The 17,816-nt window shown below is 40.5% G+C and overlaps 1 protein-coding gene across 2 annotated transcripts; it reads right to left on the reverse strand.

Moving 5' to 3' along the window:
• Positions 1 to 8,103: 8,103 nt before the first annotated feature.
• Positions 8,104 to 17,243, reverse strand: SBDS (SBDS ribosome maturation factor). Of its 2 annotated transcripts, XR_003682937.2 has the most exons (6): positions 16,874 to 17,191; positions 16,104 to 16,233; positions 15,400 to 15,600; positions 13,625 to 13,789; positions 12,407 to 12,682; positions 8,104 to 8,753 (listed from the first exon to the last, which is right to left on the reverse strand). XR_003682937.2 is itself a non-coding variant. In XM_007116856.4 (5 exons), the coding sequence occupies exons 1-5, from the start codon at positions 16,999 to 17,001 to the stop codon at positions 12,554 to 12,556; spliced, it is 753 nt and encodes a 250-aa protein (XP_007116918.1). In that variant the 5' UTR covers positions 17,002 to 17,243; the 3' UTR covers positions 11,103 to 12,553. The 2 variants fall into 2 exon arrangements, 1 of the variants encoding a protein (XP_007116918.1); XM_007116856.4 differs by lacking the exon at positions 8,104 to 8,753 and having other exon boundaries at positions 11,103 to 12,682; positions 16,874 to 17,243.
• Between the last annotated feature and the right edge of the window lie 573 nt (positions 17,244 to 17,816).

The raw sequence follows: 17,816 nt of genomic DNA on the forward strand, positions 1-17,816 counted from the left end.
AACATGGGGTGTTAGATGTCATGAGGCAGATGGTTGGGTAATAGGTGAGTAGCTGCATACTCTGCATTTCACAGATTTTACAAGTGTGTATTGGAAATCACGATCAATTTATGAGGAGGAGGAAAGTGGACTCTATTGAGATGCAGCAAATGAAAACAGGCTAAGGAAATAAAGGCTCAGAATCAAGTGAATTAATTCTCTTTAAAAAAAATCTGTGTTTTGCACTACACTTTGTTTCTGCACCATTTGCTGGCTATTCCTGAAGGAGAAGGACTAATTTTAAAAACTGAAATGTGTTCTGAAATGTTAAATATCTCCCTGCTCAAAAATCTAATTTAACACAGTAACTTACCTCAAAGAGGCTTCCCTTTTTCGAACGCTCCTACACTGTTGGTGGAAATGTAAGTTGGTGCAGACACTATGGAAAACAGTTTGAAGGTTCCTCAGAAAACTAAAAACAGAATTACCATATGATCCAGCAATCCCACGCCTGGGCATATATATCCAGACAAAACTTTAATTCAAAAAGATACATGCACCCCTGTGTTCATAGCAGCACTATTCACAATAGCCAAAACATGGAAACAACCTAAATGTCCATCGACAGATGAATGGATAAAGAAGATGTGGTACATATATACAATGGAATACTACTCAGCCATAAAAAAGAATGAAATAATGCCATTTGCAGCAACATGGATGGACCTAGAGACGATCGTACTAAGTCAGTCAGAAAGAGAAAGAAAATACCACATGATATCACTTATATGTGGAATCTAAAATATGACACAAATGAACCTATATATGAAACAGAACAGACTCACAGACATAGAGAACAGACTTGTGGTTGCCAAGGGGAGGTGGGGTTGTGAGGGATGGGCTGGGAGTTTGGGGTTAGTAGATGCAAACTATTATATATAGAATGGATAAACAACAAGGTCCTACTGTATAACACAGGGAACTATATCCAATGTCCTGAGATAAACCATAATGGAAAAGGATATAAAAAAGAATTTATATATATGTATAATTGAGCCACTTTGCTGTACAGCAAGAACTAACACAACATTGTAAATCAACTATACTTCAATTAAAAAAAAAGATACTTCCCTTCTTCTAATTGCCTGGTAATAATTTTTGGCCAAAAGTAACATAGTGAGACCATGCAGAAACAGAATGATACAGGGCCTCTGTTTTAAAAAGGAAAATATGAGATCAGAAATATGGGTCTCCCTTTAAGAAGTGAATCATCTTTAAAATAAAAGGAAACTGAAGAAGATCACTTTGACCCAAAAGTGCTTGTTAATTCAGATGTTGTGCTGTAAAATGGCTTAGTTTTCTGTTGATAGGAAAATGAAATTTACAAGCTCCACAGGACACACCTCAAAGCTCTTCAAGTCTTTCTAGCTTTTATCCTCTAGTTAGCATCACCTATGTGGATAGGGTCCTGTGTGGATGTCTAGGCTTCTGGGAATTTCTCTGTAGAAAAGAGAGTTCTTGTCACCTATTGCTCTCAAGAGCAATTTTGGAGACAGTCAGATTTTGACATCCTGTTAGGTAATGATGTCACTTAAACCTCACCCTGTGAGATAGACTGGGTATTTTCTCCATTTTAAAGGTGAAGATATTTATTTTTTTATTGAAGTATAGTTGATTTACAATATTGTGTTAATTTCTAGTGTAGAGCAAAGTGATTCAGATAGATATACATATATATATATATATATATATATATATATATATATATATATATATACACAATTTTTTTTTTTGGCCGAGCCACACAGCTTGTGGGATCTTAGTTCCCCGACCAGGGATTGAACCTGGGCAGTGAAAGCGCAGACCTCCAGGGAATTCGCTACATACATATATTCTTTTCCATTATGGTTTGTTACAGGATATTGACTATACTTCCCTGTGCTATACAGTAGGACCTTGTTTATCTATTTCTTATACAGCAGTATCTTCTAATGCTAAATTCCTAATATATCCCCCCACTTCCCCTTTGGTAACCATAAGTTTGTTTTCTTTCTTTTTTTAAAATATATTTATTTATTTAGGCTGTGCCAGGTCTTAGTTGTGGCACGTGGGATCTTCATTGTGGCATGTGGGATCTTTTAGTTACAGAATGCATGCGGGATCTAGTTCCCCTACCAGGGATTGAACCCTGGCCCCCTGCATTGGGAGCACAGTCTTACTCACTGGACTACCAGCGAAGTCATTTTTTTTTAAAGGACCTCAGAGTTTTGTACCTTTTTAAAAGTTTCTAATTTTTATTTTTTGGCTGAGCCACGGGGCATGTGAGATCTTAGTTCCCTCACCTGGGATCGAACCCGTGCCCGCTGCAGTGGAATCGTGGAGTCTTAACCTCTAGACTGCCAGGGGAGTCTCTCAATCTTTTTTTTAATTATAGTTGAGGGACTTCCCTGGCGGTCCAGCGATTAGGACTCTGTGCTTTCACTGCCGAGGGCCCGGGTTCGATCCCTGGTTGGGGAACTAAGATCCCACAAACCACGTGGCAAAAAAAAAAAAAAAAAAGTGAGTAAGATATTTCAGGCAAACAATATCCATGGGAAGTATCGCTCAGGGACCCCTGCAAAAAAACCAAAAACAAACAAAACCCCAAAAACAAATAAACAAAAAAAACCCAAAATAAATTTGATGTCTGAGTCTGGCCTGCTGTTTACAATATTGTGTTAATTTCTAGTGTAGAGCAAAGTGATTCAGATAGATATACATATATATATATATATATATATATATACACAATTTTTTTTTTTGGCCGAGCCACACAGCTTGTGGGATCTTAGTTCCCCGACCAGGGATTGAACCTGGGCAGTGAAAGCGCAGACCTCCAGGGAATTCCCTACATACATATATTCTTTTCCATTATGGTTTGTTACAGGATATTGACTATACTTCCCTGTGCTATACAGTAGGACCTTGTTTATCTATTTCTTATACAGCAGTATCTTCTAATGCTAAATTCCTAATATATCCCCCCACTTCCCCTTTGGTAACCATAAGTTTGTTTTCTTTCTTTTTTTAAAATATATTTATTTATTTAGGCTGTGCCAGGTCTTAGTTGTGGCACGTGGGATCTTCATTGTGGCATGTGGGATCTTTTAGTTGCGGCATGTTAACTCTTAGTTGCAGCATGCATGCGGGATCTAGTTCCCCGACCAGGGATCAAACCCAGGACCCCTGCTTTGGGAGTGCAGAGTTTTACCCACTGGACCACCAGGGACGTCCCATAAGTTTGTTTTCTCTATCTGTGAGACTGTGTCTGTTTCGTAAATAAGTTCATTTGTATAATTTGTTTAGATTCCACGTACGACATTTGTCTTTCTCTGACTTACTTCACTTAGTATGATCATCTCTAGGTCCATCCATATTGCTGCAAATGGCATTATTTCATTCTTTTTTATGGCTGAGTAATATTCCATTGTATATATGCACCACATCTTTTTTATCCATTCATCTGTTGATGGACATTTAGGTTGCTTCATGTCTTGGCTATTGTATATAGTGCTGCTATGAACACTGGGGTGTATGTATCTTTTCCAATTATAGTCTTCTCCAGATATAAGCAGGATCATATGGTAACTCTATTTTTAGTTTTTTAAGGAACCTCCATACTGTTCTCCATAGTGGCTGCACCAATTTACATTCCCACCAACGTAGGAGGGTTGCCTTTTCAAGGTGAGAATATTTTAAAGGTGAGGGTATTTTCTCCATTTTAAAGGTGAGAAAGCCCGTGTTAGACCGTGGGCCCTGGTGCTATGTCCTGCCCCTGAGGAAAGCGATGTCTTCTTGCTCATCCAACAGTTTGTTCTGCAGCCGTGAACATATATCAGCAAACTTCTCTGAAATAATGTTAAAAACAATTTATTGTGCATGTGCTCCGGGATGGGTTTAGGCTTTGCATCCATTATCAGCTCCATTTTACTGATGAGGAAATAAAGGCTCAGAGAGGTGAAGTGATTTGTCAGAGGTCACACAGCTGTTGACTAGAAGAGCTGGGATTGAAGTCAGGGTTTTCTGACTCTATACTCCACATCCTTCCTTCTATTGTTTATAGAACAACCGAATTTATAAAGCTCCCCAAAAAATGTTCAGAGGGAAAGAAAGAAGAATGAATATAGGCAAAGTTCCACTGTTTTCTGAACTAGAATTCTTTTTTTTTTTTTTGCTGTTGTTCTTTATCTTCTTCAGTCCTTGTACAAGAACTCAACAGCTTTCAACTCCAAATGATGGTGAAGACTTTGCATTTGAAAAGGGATCTATGAAGGTGGATTTGGGAAATACAGACCTGAAGAGCCTCTCTTTGGAGACTGAAAGGCAGAGGTAGAGCTTTGCAAAAGTCATTGGTCATCAGTGGACCTGTTAGGAGTTGTCCTCTGATGTCTTGGGACTCAAGGCAGGAAGGGTCATGAACACTAACCACGTGTTTTGATTGTTGAGTAGGTCTGGTGTAAAAGGGTCTGGATTTGAGTCCTGGAGCACAGCTGGAGTGAGGGTCCAGGTGTGCAGCCGAGGACTCCAGGTCTTCCTCTGTGTCAATCAGATGGCAGGAGGGAAGGATCCTTAGCTTCTGAAGCAAAAGAACAATGGAAAAACCATAATCCTTCCCAAACGACTTTGTGATCTGGGATGATGACACATAGAACAATGTTTTTCATACTGCAGGTCATGGCGAGCATGAAGAATGATAAAAAAAGAAAAGTGGTAAAATAGAAAATAATGGAGCATATTAGACACTGCAGGTAGTAAGGGTACTTTTTCTTGGAAAAACTTGTATCTCAATGATATACATACACCTAAGCTGAGCCATGATGGAAAATGGAAAATGATATAAAATGGGTTGCTCCAAAAACGAGTAGGCTGCCCTGCTTGTTTGCCCTTCTGTGGTTTACAGCAGGCTAGACTATTTGGAGAAAAACAAAACGTTTAAAGACTGATTAAAAGAGTTTAAATCTGAGATCCATGCCATGAGACTGAAGGACAAAAAAAAATGGGGAAGTTGTTTCATTGGCACTGAATCCCTGGGCTGGACTCAGCCTTGGAGGAGAAGTACATGAAGAAATGTCAGGGCCAACACACATTGTTTGCCCTGGGGGGAGGTGAACTGCGGTGAGAAGTAGCTGCTCTGCTCCAGTCTCCTATCTTCTGTCTTCACTGGGAGCCTTCCACCATTCCCTGGCTCTGCTTGATTTCTGTTTGAAATTCTCCCCTGGCTTCCCTGCCAGCTGACCTAAGTAGCGTTACATCATCCACGCCTCCTAGCACCTGAGGTAGGTGCAGGACCTTACCGTGGAGCAACCCACCTGCACTCTTTCCTGGGCTTTTTGCTCTTGCAACTTGGTTTGTAGGGCCAGGGTCACCTGCTAAGGTCCTGGTCACACAAGGGACAGAGTTTAAGACCTCCGGTTCCCAGAACCATGGAAGTCTCCCACTGTGTCCAAAGGTCGGGGCAGAAGAGATCCTTGAAAACGAACATTGATGAGACTGAAGATTTAATGTCACTTTTAACTTTAACTGAAAAGCTTATTTAAAAAAAAAATTCTTGGGGGCTTCCCTGGTGGCGCAGCGGTTGAGAGTCCGCCTGCCGATGCAGGGGACGCGGGTTCGCGCCCCGGTCCGGGAAGATCCCACATGCCGCGGAGGGGCTGGGCCTGTGAGCCATGGCCGCTGAGCCTGCGCATCCGGAGCCTGCGCTCCGCAACGGGGAGAGGCCACTGAAGAGCTATCCCTTGCCAATTTATTTCTATTTTAAATTGAACGTTTTGATTAGGAGCGGCTGGGCCTGTGAGCCATGGCCGCTGAGCCTGCGCATCCGGAGCCTGCGCTCCGCAACGGGGAGAGGCCACTGAAGAGCTATCCCTTGCCAATTTATTTCTATTTTAAATTGAACGTTTTGATTATTTAGTTTCCTTAAAATTTGGGTCCACTAGTATTCAATACACAACAGCTTAAAATTACTATTTTCTTATTCTTTGAAAACTTGCACCCCAAAGTACGCCACTTGGGCATATTGATTATTCTGAATTATAGTTAAGAAACAGTCAGTGCAAGGACACTCTGACTTCTTTTGTTCCCCTGAAAGTAGGAAATAAATCTCTCATGTGAAAGGTGTCCTTTCTGTACCAGGAGGGTGGAAAGCCTCCTTATCACCAGAGACAGGGAATTCAGGGCCCCGAAGGCTGTATAAACAAACCTTGTTACTTCACTAATTTGCTACCCCAAGCCCAAACACCTTTGTCTTGTCAATTCTTCACAAATTTATTGTTTCCTTGTCTAAGAGGTATAAGGCTGCCTGCTTTGGTCACTTAGAGTCTCATATTTTTGTATGAGTTCCCATGTATATGAAATGAAATCTGTTTTTCTCCTGTTAATCTGCCTTGTGTCAGTTTAATGATCCAACCAGCTAAAGAACCCAGAAGAAAAAGTCTTCCTCCCCTAAACCTCCGAAAAAGGTAAAAGAATGGGATTAAACTGTAATACACTGTTCTATAATGTGTTTCCCTTCCTCCAACCCTTCCCCCGCCTCCACTTTTGTTATCTTGGACATTATGGAATATTATAGGTCTCTATAGGACACACAGGTAGGTACGTCTCATTTGTAAAAACTACTTAATTCTTCACAATGAGGAAGTATCGCAATTTATTAATATTTATGTGTTATGGATGGTTATTTTCAGGTCTTCCAAAGCAGAAAACATACTGTATGTATATCCTTAGAATTTAGATACATTTATTTCTGGAGGATAGATACCTAAATGTAAGGTATACATATTTAAAATTTTAAAGATACCACCAGGTTGTTTTCCTAAAAGTCTGTAGCAATTTATACTTCCATCAGTAAAAGTGTGAAAGTGGTGGTCCCTCCCCCCCATCCTTGTCAGTATCAGAATTTTTTACCTTTTCCTCAGTATGGATAGAAAATTATTTTTCATTATTTTGCATTTCTCTGAGAGAAGGTGACCATCTTATTTTGCATTTATTTCTAGTGCTTGGGGTTGAACATAAGACTTTTTTATTGGTTTGTCCTGACTTGCTGGCATTCCACCTGACTTAAATGTTCCATGTATTTTCTTTCAATCATATTTTCTCTGAACATTCTTGAAGTATCTTTTGTCATTTGGAAAGTTCACTTTTTTGGGTTGTTAAATCCTTTAGTATTTTCTTTTATAATTTCTAGGTTTCTGTTTTCCTTAAGAAAGCCTCTTTTACTCTTAGGGTAAAATATTTTCCTATATTTTTGAACACTTTATTGTCTATTTTCTCATGCCTTTACTTTTACACTTAGCTCTATAATTCATGTAAAATTAATTTTCTTTATGTTATGATGTAGGAGTTTGGCTCTGTTAGACAGATAGCCAATTATGCAGATGTCTTTGAGCCAATCACCCATTTTTTGCTCATCATATTGAAACATCCATAATCTACAGTTTCTACTTCTTTTGTAACACATTAGCACAAACTTAGCAGTTTAAAATACACAAACTTGTTACCTTACGGTTCTGTATGTCGGAAGCCGGGTTCAGATCTAACTGGACTAAAATCACGGGGTCGCCGCAATCCCACTACTGGGCATATACCCTGAGAAAACCATAATTCAAAAAGAGTCATGTACCAAAATGTTCATTGCAGCTCTATTTACGATAGCCAGGACATGGAAGCAACCGAAGTGTCCATCAACAGATGAATGGATAAAGAAGATGTGGCACATATATACAATGGAATATTACTCAGCCATAAAAAGAAACAAAATTGAGTTACTTGTAGAGACGTAGATGGACCTGGAGTCTGTCATACAGAGTGAAGTAAGTCAGAAGGAGAAAAACAAATACCGTATGCTAACACATATATATGGAATCTAAGAAAAAAAAATGTCATGAAGAGATTAGTGGTAGGACGGGAATAAAACACAGACCTACTAGAGCATGGACTTGAGGACATGGGGAGGGGGAAGGGTAAGCTGTGACGAAGTGAGAGAGTGGCAGGGACATATATACACTACCAAATGTAAATTAGATAGCTAGTGGGAAGCTGCCGCATAGCACAGGGAGATCACCTCTGTGCTTTGTGACCACGAGAGGGGTGGGATAGGAAGGGTGGGAGGGAGGGAGACGCAAGAGGGAAGAGATATGGGAACATATGTATAACTGATTCACTGTTGTAAAGCAGAAACTAACACACCATTGTAAAACAGTTATACTCCAATAAAGATGTTAAAAAAAAAAATCACGGGGTCGGCTGTGTCCGTCCTGGGAGCTCTAGGGGAGAATCCATTTCCTATCTCAGGCTGTTGGTAGAATTTAGTTCCTTTCAGGTCCCCATTTCCTTGATGGCTGTCAGCTGAGGGTCCTTCCCAGCTTCTGGAAGCTGCCTGCATTGTTTGGGTCATGGTTCCGTTCCTCCATCTTCGACGCCAGCAATGGTGGGCGGAGTATCTCTCCCGCTTCAAATCTCTCCTGCCCCTTCTCCCATCCTTACTTCTCTCTGAGCCACTCGTTCTGCTTTCCTTGTCCATTTTTATTTTATTATTATTTTAAAATCTAAGTTTCCTTTATTTTATTTTTATTATTTTTGTCTGCGTTGGGTCTTCGTTGCTGCGCGTGGGCTTTCTCTAGTTGCTGTGAGCAGGGGCTACTCTTTGTTGCGGTGCGCGGGTTTCTCACTGCAGTAGCTTCTCTTGTTGCAGAGCACGGGCTCTAGGCACGGGGGCTTCAGTAGTTGTGGCTCACGGGCTGTAGAGTGCAGGGTCAGTAGTTGTGGCGCACGGGCTTAGCTGCTCTGCGGCATGTGGGATCTTCCCGGACTAGGGCTCGAACCCATGTCCCCTGCATTGGCAGGCGGATTCTTAACCACTGTGCCACCAGGGAAGCCCCTTTTAACTGTTTTTACTCAAAAGAAAAATCCCAAATGCAGTGATGATGAGCCCTTTAAAAAATAATATTCTAGGGCTTTCCTGGTGGCGCAGTGGTTGAGCGTCCGCCTGCCGATGCAGGGGACGCGGGTTCGTGCCCCGGTCCGGGAGGATCCCACATGCCGCGGAGCGGCTGGGCCCGTGAGCCATGGCCGCTGAGCCTGCGTGTCCGGAGCCTGTGCTCCGCGGTGGGAGAGGCCGCAGCGGTGAGAGGCCCGCGTACCGCACAAAAAACAAAAACAAAAACAAAAATTCTATACTATTATGAAATCTTAATTATGACAGCATGTTCAACACAATTATTGAACTCCTGAACAATCACCATGTCTCTGAGAAAATCAGGCGGTTATCATTCAAGTTTTACACAATTACCTCTTTATACAAATTTCACTAAGAAATGTTTTATTATTCCCTTTTGTCATGCCAATGCATGTCCAAAATCTTTCTATAATCCGCAAAGTTTTAACTTTAAAACCACAAACTATTTTACCTTGATTACATGCAAGATTGCTAGTCTTGATCCTACCTCTGCACGACAGTAATAAATAAATAAGCTTGTGGCCCTTTTTCCTTGAAAAGTATGCCAACTATGCTTGTCTGCCACAGGAAGAGTGCCACTCAAGAAACTTTTGGCATTCAAGTGTATCACCCGATGGAAAAATCTCCTAAGATATGAATGGCATTGAGTGTAGAAGACAGCTCTGTTCCTCTCTGCAGTAAAAATGACTCTGTTCTTTTCAATTCCACAACCCATTTATCTCCATTCTCTACCAACCAAAAATACGTAGGAATTTGGTGAAACTGGTGACTCTTCCTCTGGGGTGTTTGGAAGGGGCCCTGGGCCATTCAAGTACATGTGCTCAGAGTGTTGTAAAACTGTTCTTGGAATATCCAAGCTGATAAAGAATTAGGTCAGGATTATACTTTTAGCTCAGACGAACTGTTGCTGCTGTAAAGTTACATTTAGGGCTTCCCTGGTGGCGCAGTGGTTGAGAGTCCGCCTGCCGATGCAGGGGACGCGGGTTCGTGCCCCGGTCCGGGAGGATCCCACATGCCGCGGAGCGGCTGGGCCCGTGAGCCATGGCCGCTGAGCCTGTGCGTCCGGGGCCCGCGGACCACAAAAAAAAAAAAAAAAAAGATAAAGTTATATTTAGACTCGTTAATTTTGTGGGTACCATTAATATACATGTGGAGATGAAAATCAATGGCCTTCATCATCCCAGACATTAAATGCTGTTAGTGGCAAACTATTTATCCACAATCACCTCTAATATGCTGCAGCAGAAAAGTATTTTCAAATAATCAATACCTTGAAATTTCAGTAATTTAAGAGCAAGTACACAAAAAACTCTAAATAAGGAAATGCACTACTACCAAAATCATAGGGACCTCATGATGTGGGCTTAAGGGTAGCATGCAGGTTAAAATCATGTGTGTGGCTACTGTTTATAATAATGAGTGCTGCTACCCAATTTCCCCTATCACAGCCCCACAGAATATGTGCGTATGACACCCTGGGGTAAATGTGAGAGGCTGCTTGCAGGAGAGATAAAAGCCCTTAGGACTGAGGGGATCTGTGCAGACACAAACCACCAGCGGCACAGCAGCATGCATGGGTATGAATGGTGGGAGGCTCTGGCTTAGCTGACAAAAACTCAATCAACCTTTAAAGATGGATTTGAAAAAATTACCTGTCCTCACTTCTGATGGCATGGACCCCCACCGAGAGAGTATGCTTATAACTCCACAGACATTTATTCCACAACTACTAGGTCCAAACCATGGAGGGATACACACAGCTGGCTAATCTGCCCTTGAGCTGCTCACAATCTAGTGTGCCAGGCAGGTGTTTAAGCAGCTCTCTATAACACAAGGTAGGGCAAAAATCAAGGCCAACGAGGGAATTTCAAAGTGGGATGAGGTTACATAAGCTGGAACAAATAGTTGTGTACGGGTACAAGGGAAACTTCAAAGAAAAGAGCTCTGCTAATAAAAGAGGTTTAATTCTGAAACGTCATTCTGACCAAATGTACACAATAAAGCTTGCATTGAAAAAGCAAAATAAACCGATAATCCTTAAGGTAATCCATTATAGCAGTGCTACTGGGAAGATAATTATGAACCAAACTTTTTAACTACTTCTGAATAATGAGATTAATATAAGGTAGAATTTTTATTTTTATAGGTTCAGAAACATGACTCTGATCTACATTTGACACTTCTTGAAGTTCCAGCTTTTTAGAAGAAATGAGTATGAGAATGGGAAAAACTTAAGGCAATGTTATGGTAACATTTACCTTTTTTCTATTCAAGATGCAGTTCTTGAACATTTTTAGTAATTATGACTTTCGACCTGAAACGTTGCTTTAACTGTTTAAGCTAGAAATAAAGTGTAAACTTCATTGGTTAAAATAATTTCCTGGGACTTCAAGTTTAGATTTTTGTAAAACAACAAACTATGTAAGTAAAATGGAATCAGTGAGGGGGTCATCTTGAAGATTGTATCAGAACAGTAGTTCAATTTCAGCATTAAAGAAAGTGTGTCTTAAGAATATTTCTTCCAACACTATGAGAAAAATGTTTGACTTCAATCAACCAATCAGGAACTGTTCAAGTCAAGAACTCTTTTTCACTTAAAAACTTCTATGCATAAAATACATCTGTATGTTTATTTTGAGTGAAACCCTACTTTGTATTCTAAACTATCTCTTTTGAGGATAAGTAGATTAAAAAAAAAACTTGCACATTGTCTATTTAAGTGTTCAAATACTAAAACACTCAAGTTCAATTACATCCCAAATAATATCCCTAAGATTTACTAGGTATTTAACAGAACAGGCCCTGTTCTAAGCACTCCTCCTCCTGACTTGTTTAATCCTGCTAAGAACTCTCCCATCCTACCAGACAAGAGGCAGAGAAAAGAAAAAGTTAGGAAGCTGTCTAGAAATACAAGCCATAGTTCAACAAAAATAAACAGTGGTTTTATTGATTACATATATTTTCAACTCTAATAATATATATTATAAACTTTAAGAATTAGCAATAAATGGCTGTATTTTTTACCAAGAATCATCTAGGCTATGGCAGCATGTTGGATGAATATTATTGAAGTCCTGCACAGTCATCATCTATCTATTTTTCAGAAAATCAAGAAGTCATCATCCAAGCTTTGTATTAGGTCACGAGACAGTCACCCCTATACACACATTTCATTAAGTAGAAATAAGACATTACACGTTTTCTTTTTGGCAAATCCTCCCTTTCTGTCATACAGATATATCCTCCCAAAGTTATTTTCTTATAACGTACAAAATTTAATTTTTATCCACAACAGTTGTCTCAAATAACTTTCACCCTGGAAAGCTCAAAGGCATGAGGCAGTAACAAAATGCTACTCTGGACTCTGTATTTCACTTTTGCCTAAAACCCCATTTGATAATTAAAACTAAACTAATCCCATATTACAATACTTACTTAGGAAAGTCTTTTTGTTACATGTTTGCCACAAAGATGGAAAATGTCAACTCATCTGAGCAAGTATTTGGCAGATCACAGAAAGAAAACAGGGCTGTGGGAAGTGAAAACGCTTTAGTGTTTGACAGCTGAAGAGACTGATGACCGTCACTCCAATTTCTCATCTCCTTCTTCCACGTCTTTCAAATTGAGTACTTCCAAAGAGCCTTTCCCTTTTGTCTCCTTTTTTACGAGCTCATCGATTTCTCGGAAGCAGCCGGGGTCGATGAGACACACCTGAAACATTGAACACAGCTGCTGACCACATGAGGAAGAGCAGTACCATAGAATGTACACAGCTTTCACTTCCTATGGGACAAACACACCATACTTTCCAGGTCTCTCTACAACCACAGATAAGACAACGCACAGGACGGCGGACTGGGCTTGGTCCAGCCTCTGCCCTTAACTATGCACGCAGGCCCCTGTGACAAGGCGTTATTCTCCCTATTGAGGACTTTTCCAGATTCCTCAGCTGTAAAACGAAGTGGTTGGATTAGAAGGCTATGGTCCTTTTCACACTAAAATTTAGCGTTAAAATTTACAGTTCAATGAAATCATCTCTTTGTATCCACATTTGAAGGAGAAAAAAAAAAGAGGTGGAAGGCCTGTTTAGAAACCATGTGCAAAGTTTTGCAAAGATTTTAGAACTTCAGAGAGTGTCAGATGTGTTGTTTTACATCTACAGTGGAAAGCGCAACAATCCTCTAGAGGTCATTTATTTGTCAAGAAGCTGTAAAGCTCTAAGACGTGGGTTTGCAGACAGGTGAATTTACACGATGTCTGAAGCTGCGGGGTGAGGACCCAAAGACATGATGTTTTTGCTGCTTCTTTAAAATGTTCTGTGGTAAACGAGACTGACAAACTTTGAGTCCTATTTCCAATTTCCTCATTAATAGAAGACTCACTGTAAAATGTATTCTCTCATCGAAAATGAGCATTGACCAAAATCATTTTATCATGAATAATTTAACTAAAAAAGCAAACAAAAATTGTTAAGTGTTCTTAATGACAATTTGGTTCTATGGAGACCTTGACTGTCTTACCTAATTCTAGTTAAGATGTTTCTGGAAATGTCTTACTGTTCACACCTCCTAAATGTTTGTGACAGATTTATGACTAGAGAAGAAACTGTTTTGGTAACATGGAAGCAAAGAAACAAGAGTATGTTAATCTTACAATATCTAACTGTTGACCATAGTCTTCACTTTCTATAACCTTGATGAGTGGCTTGAGTTTTTCTTTCAGCTTCTTCGCTTCATTCACTGGAAGAAGGAACCGAAGTCTCATGTGAGCACGTTCTATCTTCATTTTCTCCTTTAACTGCTTTATCACTTCCAAAGCCTATCAAGACAAAATTAAAAACGTTTGTAATTTCTTTGCTTCTTCTGCTGCATTACTGCAGAAGGTATTCAAAACAAAGCAGTTTCCATCTAGCTGGACTGGGCAATGGTTTCTTAGATGACATGAAGAACATTAGCAACCACAGGAAAAAAATAGATAAATTGGGCTTCAAGATTAAAACCTTTTGTTCTTCAAATAACTATCAAGAAAGTGAAAAGACAACCCACAGAATATGACAAAATACTGGCAAATCGTGCATTTGATACGGTACTAGTATCCAAAATATATAAAGAACTCTTACAACTCAATAATGAAGAGACAACTAATCAACTAAAAAAATGCTCAAAGGATCTGAAGAGTGATTTCTCCAAAGAAGACAAAGGGTCAATACGCCCATGAAAATATGCGCAAATTATGAGTCATTAGGGAAATGCAAATCAAAACCAGAACAATACCCCCAGGATGGCTATAATCAAAAGTTGGACAATAACAAACATCACTGAGGATGTGGAGAAACTGGAACCCTTGTACACTGATTATGGAAATGTAAAATGGCTCAGCTGTTTTGGAAACTGCCTGAGCAATTCCTCAAGAGGTTAATACAGTCACCATATGAGCTAGCAATTCTGTTCCTGGGTATAGAGAAATGGAAACATACGTCCACATAAAAATTTGTAATCAATTTCATAGCAGCATTATTCATGATAGCTAAAAAGTGGGAACAACCCAAATGTCCACCAACTGATGAATGAACAAAAGGTGGTATTTCCACACAATGAACTATCATTCAGTCCTAAGAAGGAAAAAAGTACTGACAGATGCTACAACATGGATTAACCTTGAAAGGGCCACATACTGTATGACTCCATTTATATGAAATGTGCAGAATAGACAAGTCAATAAAAACAGAAATAAAATTTGCGGTTGCCTTATTCCCTCCTTATGAGACAGGGGAATGAGAAGTGACTGCCAACAGGTACAGGGTTTCATTTTGGGGTGATGAAATGTTCTCAAATTAGGTAGCAGGGAAGGGTGCAGAAACTTTGTGAGTATACGACTGAATTGTAGGCTTTAAATGGGTGACTTTTATAGTGCATGTATTATACAAATATTTAAAAAAATCTAACAACTGGGGTTAAAATGATGCTTTAAAAATCCAAGTTTTATCTTTGTAAAAACATTTTTTATTTTATATTGGAGTATAGTTGATTAATAATGATGTGTTAGTTACAGGTGTACAGCAAAAGGATTCAGTTATACCCATACAAGTATCCATTCTTTTCCAAATTCTTTTCCCATTTAGGTTATTACAGAATATTGAGCCAAGTTCCCTGTGCTATACAGTAGGTCCTTGTTGGAAGAATCCAAGTTTTATCTTTAAAGGTCTGACTTGGATAGGAAGATGAGAGTCCTAGCATATTTGGGTTTAGTTAAAACAAATTCCATCACTCCTCTCTAAAACCTCCATCGTTCCCTTCCCCTCTACCCAAAACCTCCTCCCACTTGCTTCCAAGTAGTGCCATTTTGTTATTACAGACCAACTATTTTAATGTTTTCCTCAGAGAACACTGATTTTCATGGACACTTTTTGACATTAAAAAACAACTCACCTGCTGTTTTGTACTCTTGTTGGGTTTGACCGAATAGTGGATGTCCTTCATGGCTCGCTCGATAAGGATAACGGTGTACGGTCTCTTTGTTTCAGGGTTCACACATTTGTCGGCCACAATAGTTGCAATGTCCCTAAACATCTGCTCCAGCTGTGTGTGCCGTTCTTTATCTGACACTTGAACCTCTCCTTTAGTCAAAATCTTAAAAAACCCAACAAGTTTAAGAAAAGTAATATCTTTATTCCACACTATTTGTTAACTAACCACAGGAATTAATAACTGGGGAGAAAATTAAATTTCATCCTCTTCAGCTACTGATATTTGGTAATAACTTGAGCTTTGCCTAAAGGGATTATCTTGTTCCAAAATCTTACTTATTTAGATGGGGGATGGGGTAAAGGTAATCTTAGCAGAGAATGTAAATGATGAAATACTTGAAAAGGAATTCAATTTTCAGGTATATTACACTAAAAATATATAAATGGACAAAATAAGGCAGTTTAGTAGGAAATCTGATTTCTGGAGACTTTGGCAAAAAATATCCATGTCCTGAATTATTAAAAGTGATGTTGCACATATCGAATTCTTGCATAGTAACTGTTCACTCCAAAAAAAATAGTACTTTAAAGTTTAACATACCTGTAATCTAATATCTAATACTACTGGATATCAGGGTCAATTATGCTGCAACTGTTAGAACCCACCTGCTTACAGATTTCAGTCTGGTCATCTGTTCCAAATGCACTGATGAGATCTTCCTTCTTTGCAACCTGACCTTTAGAGACATTTACAAACACTGAGTGGGTCTGTAGAACTTCATCAAGGTCTTTTTCCCTTGGGAGGACAGGAGAGAAAGTCCTAAGTGAGTATGCTTGAAACTTAGAAGTTCATTCACATTTAAATACAAGACGACGACGATATGAATAGTAACAAACAACAAATACTCCTAAATGACCCTCGGTTCCAGGGGACCTTTTCGTAATTCAGAACTCCATTTGTATTCGCAGTTACTCAGAGATGAAGAACGTCGCGGGAATATGTGTGCAGTCACTGAAGGGTGGGGTCCGGCTGCTGCCAAGGAATTCCAGCCCCTAGATGGCAGCAGTGAAGACCTTACGCACTTCGGTGAAACAACTGGGCTGAGATCTGTGACAAACGCACGAACTATAGAAGCACCTGGAAGACCAGGCCCTTTGCCTTGATCGTTATTCTGACAAAAGGACCACAATTATGGGGGTTTCTTGGCTGTGGCTTTTATGACACCCGGGAAGCAAAGTAAAACCAAGCCCCAAACCAAACCGACCAAACAAAAAGGGAACGTCTGGTTTAGACCCTAAGCCGGGGCAGCAGGAGTAAATTTCCCATTTCCTTCCCTGACGAGACCCCAGCTGGGCCCATTCGCTAGACGACCAGAGGGAGGCCGCCTTCGAGGCTACCAGCTCCGGCCAGGGCCCAGAGAGAGAGTGTCACTCACACGCCGCTCCGCCAGCCCACGACTTTGTTTTTGTAGCAGGCGATTTCGAAGCGCTTCCCGGCTCGCTTCATTCGTACTACGGCCACATTGGTCAGGCGGATCTGGTTGGTGGGGGTGAAGATCGACATCGTGGCCGCTCACAGACCTTGGGTCCGGCGAACCAAGGCACACCCGCGCTGCCGGCCTGAGGGCCAACCGAGCCTCGATGTAAAAACCCAGCGGCGCGCGACACGGTAACGCCCGCAGCCTGCGCAGCGACGTGACTAACTCGGCCGCCACAATACACCCACGCAACTTACTGCGCAGGCGTCAGGTGTTGCGAAAACGGCGAGGAGGAGGCAGCCAGAACGCCTGCGCATTGTGGCTTTTACGACACTGTTCCGCGCCCGGAAAGAGAGGGGCTCTTCCTTGACGTAATTTTCTTTCCAGAATGAACGAAAGAGCTCTGATTGGTTGGTGGAGCTAATGTTTGGTGACCGGGTGGAAACTCAGTGCCTGGCGCCTCACAGTTCCGCGGAGTTCCGAGCCACGCCCACATTACCCTTTCGTTATGGAAAAGTTTTAACACAAAAAACGTAGAGAAAAAAGTGTAACGAACTGCCATGTACCCATCACCCCGCTTCAACAATTATCAACATTTTGCCGTTCTTGTTTCATTCTCCCTCATTTTTTTTTGTTGGAGTATTTTAAAGCAAATCATCATAAAGTTTTAGCTTTAAATACTTCAGTCTAAACTAACCAATACACCCAACGCGATTAACCATAATTCCTTAATAGCGTCTCATAGCTAGTCCATAATCAAATTTCCCCTAAATAATGCCTTTTTACAGTCGGTGTGTTTCAAATGAGATTCAAACAGGCTCACAGATTGCATTGGGTTGGCGATGCCCTTAGTCTCTTAACGCCGACTTTCCCTCCCCCACCCCCTCCTTTTTTCCCTGCT

The sequence above is a fragment of the Physeter macrocephalus genome, chromosome 14 (genome assembly GCF_002837175.3).
Source record: "Physeter macrocephalus isolate SW-GA chromosome 14, ASM283717v5, whole genome shotgun sequence".
In the NCBI taxonomy this organism is placed as follows: Eukaryota; Metazoa; Chordata; class Mammalia; order Artiodactyla; family Physeteridae; genus Physeter; species Physeter macrocephalus.